The sequence below is a fragment of the Sinocyclocheilus rhinocerous genome, unplaced genomic scaffold (assembly GCF_001515625.1).
Source record: "Sinocyclocheilus rhinocerous isolate Xijiao unplaced genomic scaffold, SAMN03320098_v1.1 scaffold503, whole genome shotgun sequence".
Lineage (NCBI taxonomy): Eukaryota > Metazoa > Chordata > Actinopteri > Cypriniformes > Cyprinidae > Sinocyclocheilus > Sinocyclocheilus rhinocerous.
In genome coordinates, this window is record NW_015643185.1 from 133,539 (window position 1) to 152,841 (window position 19,303).

Consider the following 19,303-nt stretch of genomic DNA (forward strand, 5'->3'; position numbering starts at 1 on the left):
TATATATATATAATGTGTGTAATTTGAAATGTAATTTTAAAATAAAATATTTTCAAATATTTACATTATTTTTTTTAATTAATATTTTAGATTTTTAGAGTTGCTCACACAGGTTTCACAGTGGCTGAGTTTGGCTTTTCGTGTCTCTGTGATGACTGAGAGCATTTTTGATTTTCAGACCTGCAGAATCTCAAGAATGAAGAGCAGTCCATCATTCAAGTGAAACTAGCCCTTGAGAAACAGCTTCAGTCAGAGAGAACTCTCAAAACACAGGTACATCATAACATTGTCCTTGTAGAAAAATATGAATAAAATTTTCAAGATCCTGATCCGCGAATCAAGTTTTAGATTTTTATTTATTTATAAAAAAATTTACTGCCTCAATTACGACTTTTTTTCAATTTTACCGGCTTTTTACTTTAGGCGGTGAACAAGCTGGCAGAGATCATGAATAGAAAGGAGGTCAGAGGTGGTGGAAGTCGCCGTGGAAATGATACAGACGTGAGAAGGAAGGAGAAAGAAAACAGGAAGTTGCAGCTGGAGCTGCGTTCCGAGAGGGAGAAGCTCAACAGCTCTATCATCAAATACCAGAGAGAAATCAACGACATGCAAGCGGTATGACTGCTAATCAGTGTCTGAAGAATGCCACACTTCTTGACAGAGTCAGATTGCTTGTTTCTTACTCTCGTTTATTTCCTGCAGCAACTGGCAGATGAGTCTCAGGTGCGTATTGAGCTGCAGATGGCTCTGGACAGTAAAGACAGCGATATCGAGCAGCTGCGCAGCCTGCTGAACTCTCTTAACGTCCAGTCGCTCGACTCTGCCAGTATGAGCAGCGGCCCAGAAATGGACACTGATGAATCACTACCAGGTACTGTTGAGTTCTTTTCCAAATTTCTTTTCATTCTGTTTTTCTCTCTCCTCTTTTATAACTTTTCATTTTTAATTAACTTTCCTCGTGTTTTTTTCCACATCGTTCCATGTCACCCTCCTTCCTTTCTGCTTAGTTTTGGTCTTGTTCTCAGTTCAACTTTTGATCTTTCACCCTTCACCTCACTGCAGAGCCTGACCCTACAGGTGACCTGCATGGTGTTCAGTGCATGACCTTTTGACCTTTTAAGACTTGCCTGGACCTCATGTTTTCTGTTGAAAGGCTTTTCTCTGGTGTAGTTTTATAAAACGGCTCTGTTTTATTATACATCTCTTTCTCTGCGTGTTGTACAGAGACAAGACTGGAGGGTTGGCTATCTTTACCAGTGAGGAACAACACCAAACGATTTGGGTGGGAAAGGAAGGTATGTTTTTAGACAGGAGTATTGCATTTTTAAAGCAAGCAGTTAGCTAAGGATGCTGTGATGCTATGCTGTTTAAAAAAGTACAATAGTATTAACATCAACGTGACAATAAAATGGAACAGTCAATTAAGTAATCAGTGCTTCATTTTTTCCTGAGTATTCAAAAAGAGTAAAGGTCAGTAAGAAAATAAAGAACAAAGAAACAAGTTACAACAAAATGAACAATTAATAATAGTAGAACAAAGATCTATTTCCAAGATGTCGCCGCGGATGGATGTTGCCGTTGTTTTAATGTTTTTGTTAGTTTGTGCTGTTTTTAGTTATATTCCTACAATCAGTTTCACCAGGGAGGAATTGCTGAACAGTACACACCACCCAATATTTCACAGGTTTTCAACAATTCTGATGTTTTACTGGACATTGTAGTTGGCGGAGCGACGGCGCTGTTCAAGCGTTTTAAGACACGCAAATGTGGGAAGCGAGCCGGCGCCCTCGTCAAGCTCAGACAGCGCGACTTTAGAACGGCACTGCCTAGTATCCATCTGGCGAATCTCCACTCTCTACCCAACAAAACGGACGAATTTCTTTTGCTCTCCCGGATAAATAAGGACTTTTCAAACTCTGCTGCTCTGTGTTTCACGGAAATCTGGCTGAATGAAGCCATTCCAGACAGCGCGCTACAACTGCCGGGCTTTCAGCTGTTCAGAGTGGATCGCGATGCAGAATCAACAGGGAAATCACAGCAGGACATGCTTTTACATCAACGAAAGGTGGTGTACAGATGTAACAGCATTAAAGAAGATGTGCTGTCCCAATCTAGAAGCACTTTTCATCAACTGTAAGTAGGGATTCACCACGAGCTGGTTGAAAATCGATACAAATATGTGACGATTCAAATCGGTTGAGATGTTAAACGAATTGCAATACATTTGGGGGTGAGAGTTTATATAAATGTATCTCTGAGGGGAACTGACTGTTTTTAAAAGTTGATATTTTCTTTTCATCTCGTCTCTGTATAATTCATATTAAAGCAGCATTCATAAGCGCTGCTCTGCTTTGTTTACAGCGGTAACCAAGGAAACGCTTTCGCTGCTGTTCCATATGCGCCACCTGCTGTCAGAGAGTGAATCTGCGTCTCATTAAGAGCTTCTGCTCTTTGTTTCGTGCAGATGTTTTATGTAGTATAGTTTCACAAAACCAAAGTCAGAGCATTCTGTTTTTGTTTAAAAATGTCAAATTATGCAATCTAATTTAGATTTAAAAAACTGCTCATGCTGCATGTATTCAGCATCTTTCTTTGGGTTGTGATTCAAATGCAGTGGTTGCCTTTAATTTTAAATGGAAAGAGCACAGGTAGCCTTTGTTTATATGAAGAGATTTATTTTGTCTTATTTATTTGATTAGATTTAGGGTTTGTTTTAAAATTTTAAAGTTTTTAAAATTGCTTTAAAATTTCTATTTAGTTTTGTTATTTGACATTTCTGTTTCACTAAGGACTCTGTTATAATCATTCTTGGGGTCTTTTATAAAGCAGATCTCTCCCATGTAGGGTTGGGTATCGCGTTCGAAACTTTTTAGGCACCGACCGAATTGCCTCGATACCATCGAGTATCGAAAAATGTCTTGTTGTTTAGTACCAAATTTCGATACCTAAGGGGTTAATCTCATCAATGTCAGTGAGCCAGTAAGCATGCAGCATGCTTTATGTGCCTAAATCAATGATTGGCTCTGGCGAGGCATCATTGAAAACGCATGTTACGTGACCATTTATGCACACTGTAGCATCATGCTACATAAGACAATTTATAAAATGTATACTATGCTTTTACTCAAAACTTACTTTAAACCACCATCGAGTGTTTGTAATAACCTCCAGTCTAATGAGGGTTTTGGTCATATAATGTTGCAGAAATGTGTTATTTGTAGCCTTTTATATCAAGCTAATCGCTACACCTGCTGCATTTCTCATGTAAACACACTATTGTTATGATAATAGGCAGAATCTCATTGTTTTTTCTAGAAGTGTAACGCACGCTCGTCGTCTGAGGCAGGGCGGGTTATGAATGCTTAATATGAGTGACAGATGAACAGCGAATGAGCTTCCTCTGAGTCAGAACAGCGGTCGCGGAAGAGAAAACACGGGCCCTAGAAGCAGCTAATGCTCATCAGTAAATCAGTGGAAAATGAATAGAAATGATGATCCTGTTTAAGCTATGCATTTTAAAATGAAAACGCACTAGTGTGAACGAAGCCTAGGGACATTAGTCCTGGGGACTTCATCAGTGAAGAGAGGGCTTGTCTGTCTCCTCAAAAAGCAGACATGCAATTTTTTTGAAGAACTGCTGAGTGATTTAAAGATCTTAAGTATGCAGCAGCGAGCCGCCCATACTGACTTAAAACTTCATTTTGCACTGAAAACTATTTGAACTTAATTAAAATTATTTTCACTGTTTTATTGTGTTGGTTACATTTTGTTCCTTTGTGCAGTGGCTCAGGAGATGTTTTTGAGTCAGTAAACTGAAAAATTTTTTTTATAAGGTAATGTGAAATGTAATCTTGTTCAAATGGATTTCATAAAATTGGTATTGAAAAAAGTATAGTTCAGGAACCGGTATTGAAGTCAAGGTATCATTTTTTTGAACGATACCCAGCCCTACTCCCGTGAACTGCCAAAATAAAGACAGCACGTTACATATCCTACCAGAGACTGTAATATACTGGACCACTGTTACACCACAATAAAGGATGCATGTCACTCTGTCCCACGGACAGCTTTGGGGCTCTCTGACCACTGTTTGGTTCATCTTATACCAACCTACAGGCAGAAACTGAAATCAGCTAAACCTGTTATAAGGACTGTAAAAAGATGAACTAATAAAGCAGAGTGGGATTTAAAAGTCTGCTTCAACTGCACTGATTGGAGTGTTTTTGAAGCTGCTGCCAATGATCTGGACGAGCTCACAGACACTTGTAACATCATCCATCACTTTCTGTGAGGACATGTACATTCCTACCATGGCTCATTTAACTTACAACAATGATAAACCGTGGTTCACAGTAAAACTCAGACAGCTCTGTCGGGCCAAAGAAGATGCTTACAGGAATGGGGACTGAGTCTTGTATAAACAGGCCAAAAACACACTGACAAAGGAGATCAGAGTGGCTAAGAGAAACTACTCAGAAAAGCTGAGAATCCAGTTTTCAGCAAATGACCCTGCTTCAGTGTGGAAAGGACTGAAAGACATTACCAATTACAAGATACCACTCCCCAGCACTGTGTTGAATCAACAACTGGCAGACGATTTGAATGAGTTCTATTGCAGGTTTGAAAAACCCTGTCTCACACCCCACACCCATTCTGACCCTCTCTCCATGGATCCATGAACACATCCAGCAACCCACCTCTCCCCCCTCCTGCACTTTAGATCAGTGAAGATGATGTGCATCAGGTCTTCCGGAAAAGAAGACAAGAAGCCTTCAACACTATCATCCCAATCCTCCAGTCCAAGTAACCCAACTCTCTGTGCCCACCTCCATCTGCCAGTTGATCACCAGCTTTCTGACAGATAGGCAGCGGCTAGTGAGGCTGGGAAAATTCTCATCCTGCACCCGTACGATCAGCACTGGCGCCCCTCAGGGATGTGTGTTCTCCCCACTGCCCTTCTCCCTGTACACCAATGACTGCTCTGCAAAGGACCCCTCTGTCAAGCTCCTGAAGTTTGCAGATGACACCACACTTATCGGCCTCATACAGGACGGTGACGAGTCTACTTACAGACAGGAGATTAAAGAGCTGGCTGCTTGGTGCAATCTTAACAGCCTGGAGCTGAGGAAGCTGAACCTGCCACAGGAGCTGCTGAAACATTTCTACTCTGCAGTCATTGAATCTGTCCTCTGCACTTCTATAACTGTCTGGTTCAGCTCAGCTACCAAAACTGACCTCGGAAGGATACTCTTGCATCAGAAATCCCATCCAGTGATTCAGTGAGTCTTTTGTTTCTTTTCTCTTCTCTAGTATGTTGTGGTGAGCAGCAAGAAGATTCTCTTCTACAACAGTGAGCAGGACAAAGAGCATTCCAATCCTTACATGGTGTTGGACATAGAGTGAGTCTTTTTACTCTTTAAATCCATTTAGTTAAACAAACGCCAAGCTCATTCATTTTGTCCCAGTGAAAAAAAAGTTGTCATTTATCTTAATGACTTAAATCATCTCTGTCATCTTATCATTATCTTGATTTCTCTGGCATTCTCTTGACAGTAAACTTTTTCATGTGCGTTCGGTAACCCAGACGGACGTCTATCGTGCTGACGCCAAAGAGATCCCCAGAATATTCCAGGTATATTGGTACACCACAGATACCACAGGCGGAGTATCAGGGAACTTTTAAACTTGAAACCTGTCGAAGTTTTATAAGATCGGATTTGAATCCTAAGAATAACGTCTGTAAACAAAGGGCTCATTGCTTATCATTGCTTCCTCCAGATCTTGTACGCTAATGAGGGTGAGAGCAAGAAAGAGCAAGAACTGGAACCTCTTCCTGGGGACAAGTCCAGCTACATTTGCCATAAGGGTCATGAGTTCATTCCCACCCTGTACCACTTCCCAACGAACTGTGAAGCCTGTACCAAACCCCTGTGGAACATGTTTAAACCACCTCCAGCTCTCGAATGCAGACGATGCCACATCAAGTGCCACAAAGACCACATGGACAAGAAAGAGGAAATCATTGCTCCCTGTAAAGGTGAGAAGGAGCGCTCTTCTTACTACCTTAATGGGTAAGAAAAAAAGGGTTCCCTGGGTATAATATTTATAATATTTTCAGTTCTAAAGTATTTATTCAATTAGGAATTACTTTTTGAGAAAGCAAAGGGATTATGAAATGGTTTAAAAAAAATAATAATAATTTTAGTTTTTATGCTTTCATCACAAATTCTTTTATAAATTTTTAGATTCCTTTTTTTTTTTTTTTTTTTTTTCACTAGTGGTACAGTGATACTCATTCCTTCCTTAGAGGCAACCACTCACACACTGTGATCTCAATTCTGCAGAAGCAATATATCAGTCATATCAGAGTATATCAGAATTATATTAGTCACATATCAGCATCTGCAAAGCCCATATCGGCTGACCACGCTAGATATGTTTAGAAATGCTGTTGGAGAAAGAGATTTGTTTATGTACACTGCTATTCAAAAGTTTGGGGTCAGTAGGATTTTTTTTTTTTTTTTTTTCTAAACTGTATTGTGCGTTTGAAGTAAATTGTCCCATTCACTTGTTTTCTCCTTTTTCCTCACCCCCTTTTTCTTTTTGCGTCTCTATCCCTAGTGAACTATGACGTGTCTACGGCTAAAAATCTGCTGCTGTTAGCATTGTCTCAGGAGGAACAGCAGAAGTGGGTTAGTCGGCTCGTGAAGAAGATCCCCAAAAAACCTCCAGCACCAGAAGCCCCTCACCGCTCTTCTCCTAGAGTTCCTGTTAAAGTACAAAGCAGTCAATCCATGAAGAGACCCAGCCGACAAATACCCTCCGGCAAACCCAGGTGAGTATTAAGCCTCGACATCCCCATTTATATGCAAAATTCTGTCAGTCAAAGGCTATGTCCAGTTCTGTCTTGTTTTCATGTGGCAAATGAAGAGTTTACACTGTGTCAGTCCAGATACATTGGCCAGATTGTGTTAATCAGTGTCAGTCTGTAGAGTAAGAGGATTACAGAAAGGCCTGGTTTTCATTCACAGATGCTTTCAGACCAGTTTGTTCAAAAATGAAAACTTTCATCATTTACTCATTCTCATGTCATTCCTGCATGACTCAAAATAAGATTAGCAGAATGCCCAAACCACTCTTTTACATACAATACAAAAAACAGAAAAGAGCACTTTTGAAGTGGTTTTGCAATTACATGTCCATTAGTGTATAATAGTGATGGTAAGATTCACCGAATCGCATCGGCATAAAAGTTAACGAAGCGATGCATTCATTTAAAAGTGTGTTTTGGCTACAAGTTGACATTTGTATCGCGATGCATCGTTTCTAACATATTTGCATTGGTAAAAAACGATTTATTTATATATAATCATTAGATGCGCTATACCTGTCCTGAGAGTCACATAGAATATAGATTAACATGGCAGAGGTAGAGCTGCAACTTCCACCAAATAATAACAATGAACCAAAGAAATAAAAGTAAACTATCTGTACCATATTGAATTGCATAGCTTCATATTTTTTTCTATTGCGTCGTATTGCATTGAATCACACTGTGTTGAATTGAATCGAAATCGGATCGCACTGCATCGTAATAGGGGTAAATCGTATCGCATTGCATTGGTAGCTGCTTCATATGTATCTTTAATGTATGGTATCGTTGGCTATGCATCGGCCTCTGTCATGGAGATGCACATCCCTAATGTATACACATGAGTCAGTTTTAGTTTAGTTTAGTTTTTTTCTGGGGTTTTTTTCCCCCTGAAAGCCATGATTTTTTCACCACAGTGTAATTTGTATTGTGTAATTATGTATTGTGTTGACAGCATTTTGCTGTCAAGATAACATTTTTGGTGCACTGAAAAAAAAATAGTGTAGGATTTAATTTGAAACTATTTTCACTCAGAAAATTTCTCAAACAAAAATCGCAAATTTTCACAAAGAAACAAGTAACACTTTTTTTTCTTCTTTTTTTTTTATAAAGTAGAAAGACTCGTAGTATTTTCTTGTAAAATGTTACTTCAAAAAAATCATTTGCCAGTTCTTGTCATTCCTTCATTTGATGGAAAAATAAATTTTAGGCGTCGTAAAATATCTTTTATGTTGTGTAGAATTTAAAGTCATACAAGTTTGGAACAACATTAGAGTGAGTGAATGATGACAATTTACTCCTGTTTTTCATTTTTGTGTGAACTGTCCCTTTACCATCTTGTTCTGTAAAGTCTGATTCTAAGATGGCTGTTCATAAAATCTGTGCAGAAGCGCTAGGCATGTGTTTGGCATCGGTTACACACTAGAGTGGTACTCTATATGATACACAGGTCTGTGCACAACATAACGGAACCAACAGCATGTGCGGAGAAATCTGGCTTCATCTACCACAAGGGACATGAGTTTATTCCTTTATTCTACCACTTTCCTGCCAACTGCGAGGCCTGTACCAAACCCCTGTGGAACATGTTCAAACCTCCTCTGGCTCTGGAATGCCAGAGATGTCAGATCAAATGCCACAAGGAGCACATGGACAAGAGAGAGGAAAGTCTCAGACCCTGTACTCCAGACCAGTTCAACACGGGGTGAGAGGAGAAGACTGCCGACCTGGAAGTTGGATGGAGGATGTATTGATGTTTATTGTAGGATGCTTCAGAAACATCATTCAGGAGCTTGCAAGGTTTAAATCGCGGTGCTTGACTTACAGAATAACATTTACGATCTTCGCTAATGGTGGCTTACCGGATAGAAAACTTAAACAGTGTTACGCTGGGCTATTTCTTGTAACTTGGGATGCAAGATGACAGCTTGGACATTAACAAAGCACTTTTTCTCTTTTGTATCAAATCAGGTTTTTAATTGTGACTAATAACACTGAATTTAAAGGCTAAATACTAAAAGTATGCGTCAGAAGATTTAAAACTTCTCACAAAGAGCTCTGTATCTTCAAATTGATTGCACATTTAGCACCAAAGCCAAGATGCATACAGATGTGCGGCCTTTAAAGCTTCAGCAGACATTAAGCAGTGGCCGATCTTATTTTTAAGGTTTAGCTCTGTTATAGTAATTACCTCTTAGGTGTCAAGGTGTAGCTTCACCTTAGCGAACTACCTCCAGACCTTACTGAGATGAGGTTGGTGAAGGCTTGGCTGAATGCTTTCTCCTCCACCTGCAGGCCTCTGGATTCGGAGCTTCAGGACTGGCACTGGGCTCTGGATGACGTGGATGACGTAGATTATGACCATACGTTTAATTTCTGAGGAGCATGTGTAGGGTTGAAACAGGGTAACTGCTTACATAGGGGCTCTGTTCCAAAACCTCCTAACCCACCCACTTTGGCAGCATTTAGATTATTTGCTGTTGTATAATACACACTAAGGTTATATTTACAGTTAGTAATTTGATAACATAAATGTTATCAAATGCTAAATGTTATCCATTTTTATACAGTACATTATTATGTTGTGATGTCTAAATTCACTTGTAGCATATTTATTGAAACAATAGAATTTTAATATCAGACATTTATCATTTTGGGGTCAGTAAGATTTTTTTTTAAATCGATTTGAAAGAAGTCTCTTATGCTCAACGAAGCTGCATTTATTTAGTCAGAAATACAGTAAAAACAGTAATATTGTGAAATATAGATACAATTTAAAATAACTTTGTTTTTGTTTGAATATATTTTAAAGTGTAATTTATTCCTCTGATGGCAACGCTGAATTTTCAGCAGCCGTTACTCCAGTCTTCAATGTCACATGATTCTTCAGAAATAGTTATACGCTGATTTAATGCTCAAGAAACATTTTATTATTATCAATGTTGAAAACAGTTGTGCTGCTTAATATTTTAGTGAAAACTGATATGGTGAAAAGTTCAAAAGAACAGCATTTATTTGGAAAAGAAATCTTTAGTAACAGTATAAATGTCTTGACCGTCACTTTTGTCAATGTAATGCTTTCTTGTCAAATAAAAGTATTAATCTCCTTAAAAAAAATCTTGCTGACCCTAGAACTTTGAACAGTAGTATATGTCTAAAATAATCTATTCAAAATTGTAAATAAAATGCTAATAGTATTAATGATCAATTTCAATTTATCAAAATGTATCAATAAAACCAGTTAAATCAAATTGAAAATGCTTTTTTTATCCAGTATTTGCATGTGTATTTTGTATGTGTAAATATTTTTATGCTCTCTGTGCTAACACTAAACTCTAGACTGCTCACTTGGTTTTGGAACAGAGTCATGGAGTGACTTTTTTGTTGTGTGCAGTTGGATTTGTTTGCCGTTGCAGCAAATTTACGCATGTTTGAGTGTGTTAACTAGTTGTGTGAAAGATTTGGCCAAGATGGGATATGGAGAATTTGCCATGACCCAGCAGAAGTTTCTATACCAATTCTCATGAACACCCTCTCTGCCCTCCAAGCCCACAGCAGGCACTCTTCAATGCAAAGCTGAACAGTTTCTCCAATCATTTCTCATTTACTATTGAAGGAGAGGAGGTTTTTTCAGAGAATTGGCATTTGGCCTGCTTGTGTTTCTTATTTGACCTTTGACCCTCTTGCCCTAGTCCCCCTCGACTGGACACGCCAAAGATGAGGCGAGAAGACTCCACCAACAGCCTTCTGAACAAATGAGTCCGTTTGATTACCATGTTTACAAACTGTTTATCAAGAAGACATTTCAGCTGTACTGTAAAAGGAAAAACAAAATGAGAGAATGTGTATCAAAACAGTATTTTTATATTTTGTTCCCTTTTGCAATAAAAGTTTGCGACTTGTGTGTGTTTGCAGGTGTATTAATCTGCTTCCCTTGAGCATGATGGCACGCTGTGGTGCTTTTTTTTTTTTAATGAACGAAGGATTTTTCTTTCCTCTTGGGTTAAAATGTGGTGAAACTAACTTTCTCTTTGTCTTTCTCGATTTCTCCCTCATTCTCTAGTTAACCTTATATTGGGAATCTGGTGCTGCTACATGGTGATTTGGGGTTCTTCCTATCACATCAACAAAAGACCTTTGTTGTAACTTTTCGCACATTTTGGCAAATCCAAAAAAAAGTGAGAGATGCACAAATGTTGATGAAGGCTTTGCTGTCGTGATATGGCTTTTATTCTCTGGGCATACTGTTGCTTCGACTTCAAGAGCACAACAGTTCTACACAAAACTAAAGGGTCAGCGTCACACCAGACTACTTCATTCAAGGCCAGAGTTGACCTGAACGCTAAGACTGAACCCCGCTGGATCGGCCAGAGAATGTGGACGACAGCTGGGTCTGACCGTAGTCTTTTTTTTTTTTTTTTTTTTTTTTTTTTTTTTTTTTTTTTTAGATAATGGCTGAATATAGACAGTAGTGCAACACACCACATAAATGGCTAGAAAACACCACTACATATGTTTCTCATCACTTCATAAATGCAATGAAGCTGTAGTGTTTCTTCTTGTAGTGTTTTTACTTTTGTTTACCCCACTGTGTGATCAAAGCTTGATTAAAACCTTCTCTGGTCATGAATGCATCCCATAATGCTCTCCTGGACACCTGTGCTGCTCACTCCCTAGTATGAATCGAATGTAATGATGGTATGATTAACACAGATCAACATCTAGATGTGAGCTGTGCATGTGGGCAGGAGTTTCTAAAATGTTTCTAGATTTGAAATTGTGATCTGCAGTCAGTTTTTGGCCAGTCGTCTTAGGAATTTGATCGTCAGCTGATAAAAGTTTAAATTTTACGATGCTACGATTTGAGCCAAAAACTGATTCATCTTCCAAGCAAATAACTGAAATGTTCATAAGACTAGAATGTCTGAAAACCACATTTAAATTCATGAAGTATTTTGTAGATTTTTTTTTTTTTAATTTGGGAATTTGAAGTGGTCAAAGTTTTTTGTTTGTATCTTCAGCCTAGCAAACAGTGTGTATCTCTGGGTGTGCTGTGAATGCATATCCGTGTTCTTTTACACATTATATATATAAATATATGAATATACAGCGATATTTGACCTGCCATCTTACCAGTTGGTTTGCTATTTATACAGGTCTGGGCACTTTTTTAATTTTAAAACGCTGCCTCCAGATTTGCATGTTTTATATTGATGTACTGTTTGACAATAAAATGAAAAGCATATGTAGCTGTGTTGTTTGGAAACCGTGTATAACATTTGCTTATTTTTGTAAACACAAGTAGTCAGTTAAATAGGTATATAGCTGTGAATGTAGTAAAAGGAAGTAAAGTTTTAATATAAACAATGTGGTCATTCCTTTGTCTGCTTCAATCAGAAATAATATACATTCTTAATACACGTATGACATCTGTATTGATCGTTATTGCGTTCAAAAACTGTCAAAGAATATTTTGGGTTAAAATACATCTTGCTTTTATTACCTGGGGTGTCCAGTTGATTACCACATAAGAACGATTCAGAAAAATGTATTTATAAAACATGATAGTTCTTTATACTATTGAATTCTGTAATATATAAAAAATAATCTAGACATTTTCACACTTTTATATTGATTTATAAAAGACAAATGAACAGATCTATTAACGTACTTACAGAAGAGACATTAGATGTGCTTTAGACCTAATAGTTCATTTCAAATCTTAATTTCATTTTCTAAGTAACACCTTTCTTGTACTAGAACATCTGGAGTTCAGAAGAGTCCTATGGTTTATTGGTTTTGTGTTAATATTGCATTAATAACCATGCATTCAATATATCAGCATATAATACAGAACAATATACATGAAGCTCAATATAAAAATAGTGCATGTGTAAACATCAACCCTTTATGAACTACAGTAAACCGTCTGTTCAGCAACCTGATCATTAATCAGTTTGAACAGTTCTTTAGCTGAAAATGTGGTCAAAAAATATTTCCTTTCTGAGAAGAAAAAGACAGTTACTAAACTTCTTACAGTATAACAACTTAAAAAACATACAGTATATCTGAACATGTACAAATGCAACAGGCAAGAAATGGCCAGTGTTAGAATCAGTGAAGGATAGGAATGTACTGTTTCAAAACACTGTTTGGTCAGACTTCTGATATATCCTTCTTATGTCAAACACAATTCATCATTTGTGAGTTCACAACATTCATATCTGTTTTCCTTCATGGGAATATGAGATTTAAAGCAATTATACTGAAAACAAATATATACTGTCCCACATCCCAATACATAATAGATTTGCATGTTCTGAAGAAAATACTAGCAAGGCAGCAAAATAAAAGTGTGGAAAATTTTAACATTAAGCTGAACACAAGAATCAAAGCGTAAAAGCGGCTAAAATGGTCTGATAGATGCAAGGAAGACAAGACCAATTGCAATTCAGTATACAAATTAGGGCTGTTAAATAGATTAATCGCACCCAAAATAAAAGAACCCAAAACCTATCAAGAGTCCTTTGTTCTCTGGCAAGACGAGAATGGCCTGAAGTACCTGACCCTGGCGCATAACCCAGAAAAAAAGAAAAAAAAAGAAGGATCCCACTGCATCCGACAGAAATATTTTTTTGTGAGGATTTATGTTTGCGTGACCCGGTGATCCACTTTGTCCCATGAACCGTTTTAAAAAATACCTATCAAAGTGTCCATCTGATGCCGGAGCCTTCCAAGACCGCAACATAGCGTTGGCCCAGATCCGGCCCGGCGTCTATTCCACACGGGCCAGATGTGGGCCGAATATGGGCCAACACTATGTTGCTGGTTTTATCTGGATCCCAGGTGCATCCCTTTGTGCAAACTCGAGAACACTGAAGTGTGGTTCCCCAAGGAGTCGATGGGGTTCAACTACCTCGGCAATACGCTAAAAAATATTTGTGAAGAGGTACCCAAGATATTTAATGGATATTCCATTTTTAATCCTATGAATTCAAACTGTTTGTAGTTATATTTTCCAAATCTAAATTGCATAGGCCTACTTGAAATTTTTGTCTTTCAGGTGGAAGGTATCACACATATTTACACAAACCATAGTTTGCGGAGCACTACTGTTGGTCGCCTCTCTGACGCCGGACTAGAGAGTCGCCAGATCATATCAGTGACAGACCACTGATGCGAGGCTAGTTTGCGGTCATATTGGGCCCCTTCTTTGTCGGAGAGGAGGGCGTGGAGTGACATTCTTACATCTCGAGCCTCAACAAGCAATAAAAAAAAACAAAAAACAGACTGCTCAAACATCCATCCTCCTCCAAGCCTAAACATGAAATAACCCTACCCTTTTCCGTGTCTAATTTCACGATCAATGGAAATGTGAAGTTCAACATCCATTAGCCTCGGTGGACTTATAAGGCTAATTTGAGTAGCCTAATAAAATAACAAAAACAAACAGTAGCCTAAACTTTCCAATTATCAACTTTTTCTGTTTAGTTTTTATTTAATTCAATGTATTACATTAAATGTGATGTTAGCACTATTTCTGTGGAGAATTGAGGTAGGCTATCGCCTATATATTGTAGGCTAATTATTCATTCAAATAAAATGCAATCTTACCACCCAACTGTGTCTGCTTTAAAGCATTCGGGAGTACAGAAACTGTTGCGCCTTGTGAATTTTATTGATAAAATAATTGCTATATTATATTTCTCAGTAACGAAAGGTAAAATCGCTGTTTTTGAAGTAACTAAACTCACAACTTCACTGAGACGCACAGACGCAGGTAATTCACACACGCAACTTTCATCTCTCTCGGTAATCAATTCAAATAAGTGCTACAATTAATTAAAATAAATGTGATCTTAGCGCACTACTTTATCTCTGTCTAATTTTAAAGTAGGCAGAATGCTATGTCTACAGGTGTAACTGACTAAAATAACCGTCATTTTTACCCTTCCAGTCAAATATTGCACTGCAAACATAATTAACAGATTTAAATTGTCAATGCTGACAAATCACCATGGTATAAGCGGGATAATGCATGGCTAGATGTGCACTAAACGATTTTAATACACAGCTAGCTGTGCATTATACAAACACATATTTCTTATATATACATATATATTTCTTAAATATATACATGTGTGTTTTTGTATTTTTATGTATACATATAAATATACACCGATATGTAAACACGAACTTTAATTTTGGATGTGATTAATCGCGATTAATCGATTTGACAGCCCTAAATATTATGTCATCACTGTATATATAGAGCACAACTAAGATTAAAATTTAACAAAAAAGTGCCTTGCAAGCACTGTAAATAAATCAAATGGGAAATCCAGAGCATTATAAGATTTTTGGTTGTACAGACTTACCCAAAGTCAGTCAATCTTAAATCTTTTAAATAGCAATACAGAAAGTGCTATGTCCGAACAGCACCTGACCTGAATCTAGTTTAGTTCTTCTTCTTAAAAAAAACAACAAAAAAAACCCCACCAGCAGACAGAGAATACATTGAGATACACTGTATGAAGAATGTGGCATCCTCTTAATCCTGCTTCACTGCATGAGGTTTGTAGTAGATGACTGTAACTGTGACCCACATGTTCAGAATTGTCATGACAACAAACCGAATGAGAACTGGAGTAGAAAGAAAGGAAAGATAAAGATGGCATCTCAACCAAACAATCAACACTTCAAATCAGTTCACATCCCATCAGGAAGCTCTTACTGACCTTGTGTGTCTCCTGTGGTGATGACGGTGGTGAAGATCCTCGCTGACAAACAGAAAACACTCAATATCAGTATGACAAACTGGAGAAGTGCTTAGTTTTCCTTTTGTGTCACTTACCCAGGCATGTATATGTGGCCAGAGCCCAGGTGAGAGTGCTGACCTGCCGAGAGTCCTTTGAGTTCCACAGACACTGAAGCTGTGCCAGTTTACTGCTGGCACTAATGAAAGTGCACAAACTCTGAGACAATGGCAAAAAAAAAAGTAACTCTTATTACCATTCAAAAGTTTGTGGTCAATAAGATTTTTTTTTTTCCTCAAGAAATTGCAAGGATGCTATCTATACCTTTAAACTGAATCTATTAAATTCAAAATAAGATGAACTAAGTGTAAATATGACACTAATGCAAATGCATTTGGATCAGTAGTGGCATGTTCTCACCATGGCCAGATCAATCACCCACTTCTGTACTGTGAGCAGCTGCCATCCACCCACAAACCTGATTCTTACAGTAAAAGAAATGAAATATTTTGTTTTATTTTAAATTGGGCAGGTTTTAATTGTTATTGGGACATTATTTCTGACTCTGTGCCCAGATGAATAGCATAACCTGACAACATGGGTTTGAAGGATACAGTGCTGCGTATACGAGGCTGTGTTTCAGGTTCCTGTTATAGTGCAGGATTAACAGGAGCACAATGACATCTGTGGACACACACGATTGAAATTACAAATGAGCCTGGATGAGACTGGTGTTTAAGCATCAGAATCTGGTCTGTCAGCTGTGCTCACCTTGTGCAATGAGGATGGGATACTCCAGGTATGTGAGCGGTGGGTAGTCATAATACATCTGATAGGACATGAACACTATAAACCTGCACACACACACACACACACACAGAAGAACTAAGCTGGACACTTTTTGGCCATCCATAAAAACATACATTTGATATTTAACACTAGGGTCTGCCAATTATTATTTGATCTCTAAAATCTGATCTAAATCTAAAATCTGGACAGTCGTGGCCTAATGGTTAGAGAGTCAGACTTGTAACCCAAAGGTTGCGGGTTTGAGTCTCGGTACCGGCAGGGATTGTCGGTGGGGGGAGTGAATAACCAGCGCTCTCTTCCACCCTCAATACCAGACTGAGGCGAGATGAGGTGTGTGTGCACTTGGATGGGTTAAATGCATAGACTGTATAAAAACATGGACGTAGTGTCCGTGACGTCACCCGTAGGTTCCTGAAGAGGTTTTTGAAGCTCAAAGTGGGCAGAGCTGGCCGTCGCCATCTTGGCAGCGCGTCACCACGCGTCACTCCCGGATAATCGAAAATGGGCAAAAAGGCGGGAGCTGGTTGCTGAAACCACGCCCACCTAGCTCGACAGTGGTGACAGCAGCGGCAATCCACCTGTCACTCAAGTGGCCACGCCATTAATTATGCAGAACTTTAAGGCTTAATATAATTTAAACGGATGACTTATAAAAAAATTCACCCCCCTCACAGTTGTCATGAAGGGCAAAATTAGCTATATAAACCAAAATAATTTTTTGAACCAGGCTGTAAACATGTTTTTTCTGCTGTAAAGTTGGGCATTTTAACATGGGGAGTCTATGGGATTGACTCCCTTTTGCAGCCAGCCTCTAGCGGCCAGTTGATGAATTACAGTTTATGTCACTTCCTTGATGGCATCACGAGAGAGAGCGGGGGGTTGCCGCTTGGTTAAATGCAGAGCACAAATTCTGAGTATGGGACACCATACTTGGCTACAAGTCATGTCACTTTCACTGATAATAAATCCTTTCATATGGCATTATGACAATACACCAGGTTTTCAGGCCACTGTTATTTTAGTATAAGTGATATACTGTTGTAGTTTTTGTTAATATTTTGAATTTGATTTTATTTTTATATTTTCTGTTTTCACTATAATTGTTAAAGTTTTTGTAATTTAGTTGTTTTTGTTATTTTTATTAGTTTATTTAAAAGTATGTCTACATATGCCTCTTTAATAATTTTTATTTATTAGTTTTAATGTGTAGTTTGGATTATTTTAGTACTTAAAGATAAATAAAAAATAATTAAAGTGAAATAAAATAAGCTCAAGTTTTTTATTTTATTTCAGATGTTTATTTTGTTTCAACTAAAGAGTGTTTTTATGGCTTTAGTTTTAGTTTTAATTACCGATAATAACACTGTTTCAGTGTTGTGTCGTTGTGATTTCAATGCCTGAAAAATGTCAAGGAAATTAATAGAAATTTTAGAAGTCATAAAATCTTTAAAAATCATGAAAATTCATACAAATGTAAAATGTCATTAAATTAAATGTTTTTAAATGAATTAAGGTTACTGAAATTTATAAAATAAAAAAAGTTTAAACATTTTAAAAAAACTAATAAAAGTGACAAAAACACAAAATTACTAAAGCTTTAACAACTATAGTGCGTGGATTACTATATGCAGAAATAAGTGTAGAACAGAGTTCTTTTCTTTTTTACAATCCAGCGATCACTGCTATAAAAGTCATGGTTTGGGGAAACACTGCTTTATACAGTATGTGACAGTGGGTCTCTGTACATCAGGGGGTCCCTGGAAAGCAAAAGTTGAAGACCCCAGGCTACTAATTTAATACAGCCATTGTTTACACTAAAGCCTATAGTGTACTAATGTACATACACTTCTCATATGCTACTAGAACATCCATATATTTGTATCACAGCTGGGTGCAGCTCAGTCCGGATGTCTTCGTACAGCCTTTCATGCAACAGATATATTTCAATCAGTCAGTCAGTGTGAAGTTCTTACCCGAGCAGCTCGAGCAGCAGACTGTTCAGACTGACACCAGCGCTCGCTCTGGCCCGCATCAGCACGAATATCTGCGGGAACTTCAGCACCATACACACGAACAGAGTGCTGAAGTTCGCCAAATGCAGCGTCAAATTGCCGTCCATCTCTATTAATGCCCCCTCTATGATCCGCTTGTGGGATCCTGGCACGAAGCGGCTCCAGCTGTTACTAGCTGAATTAGCGGTACTTCCGCACACATCACATCAGCGCGCGAGATTTGACCCTCCGCAGCGCCCGTAGCTCACAATGCGTCTCATCCATCTTTGGCGCCAACAGATCATCAGAGAACAGAATGTCGTTATTGTTATTACCTTCAATTCGGCTGAATAACTAGGTCATCCGCAACAAATATGGTGACAGATATTCAGTCATGAAAAAGATATTCAATAATGAAAAAGATAAAATATTCAGTAATTTACATTTAGAAAGCAAAATTACAGAACCAAACATACTATTAAGCAATAAAACGTTTGAATTTTGTGATTTTAATTTGCCAGTTGCCTGAAAATGCCTTGCTTTTTACCCCTTTATCTGGTAAACTATAACATTCATTATCTATCTATCTATCTATCTATCTATCTATCTATTTATTCTCACTCTGTTTTCCCAAGTTTAGTAGTGCAAGATCTAACCTGTGCAAAAAATAAATAAATAAAATAAAGAAATAGGCTAATATAAAGATATTTTTAAAATTAATATTTATGTTATCAGTCTTTAAAAATATAATTTGTAAAAAGTATAAGAACTTCTCGGGTTCAAATGTGAACACTACCTCATTACATTGAAAAAGTTATTAATTTGCATATAATTTAATATGCAAATTATATTAAATATACCCCCCCCACACACAC

General features: G+C 37.8%; 2 protein-coding genes across 5 annotated transcripts in view; one reads left to right on the top strand and one right to left on the bottom strand.

The window, feature by feature from the left end:
* rock2a (rho-associated, coiled-coil containing protein kinase 2a) overlaps window positions 1-12,323 on the top strand; it is a 70,641-nt gene extending 58,318 nt beyond the window's left edge. The window contains exons 23-31 of one of the 4 annotated variants that reach the window (XM_016574496.1): window positions 179-273; window positions 424-615; window positions 703-871; window positions 1,225-1,295; window positions 5,311-5,399; window positions 5,554-5,632; window positions 5,779-6,037; window positions 6,622-6,835; window positions 8,322-9,249. In XM_016574496.1, coding sequence (XP_016429982.1) covers window positions 179-273; window positions 424-615; window positions 703-871; window positions 1,225-1,295; window positions 5,311-5,399; window positions 5,554-5,632; window positions 5,779-6,037; window positions 6,622-6,835; window positions 8,322-8,580 — 1,427 coding nt within the window. In that variant the 3' untranslated portion in view covers window positions 8,581-9,249. Of the gene's footprint in view, window positions 1-178; window positions 274-423; window positions 616-702; window positions 872-1,224; window positions 1,296-5,310; window positions 5,400-5,553; window positions 5,633-5,778; window positions 6,038-6,621; window positions 6,836-8,321; window positions 9,449-10,563 lie in introns of those variants that run through there. The other 3 variants (XM_016574497.1, XM_016574498.1, XM_016574499.1) reach the window with 3 other exon arrangements.
* A 2,759-nt stretch (window positions 12,324-15,082) lies between these two features.
* Window positions 15,083-18,675, bottom strand: LOC107757120 (PQ-loop repeat-containing protein 3-like). The gene is made up of 7 exons (XM_016574505.1): window positions 18,411-18,675; window positions 16,399-16,481; window positions 16,242-16,311; window positions 16,048-16,105; window positions 15,726-15,846; window positions 15,610-15,651; window positions 15,083-15,514 (listed from the first exon to the last, which is right to left on the bottom strand). Exons 1-7 carry the CDS (start codon window positions 18,554-18,556, stop codon window positions 15,423-15,425), a joined length of 612 nt encoding a protein of 203 aa, XP_016429991.1. The 5' UTR covers window positions 18,557-18,675; the 3' UTR covers window positions 15,083-15,422.
* Window positions 18,676-19,303: the final 628 nt, after the last annotated feature.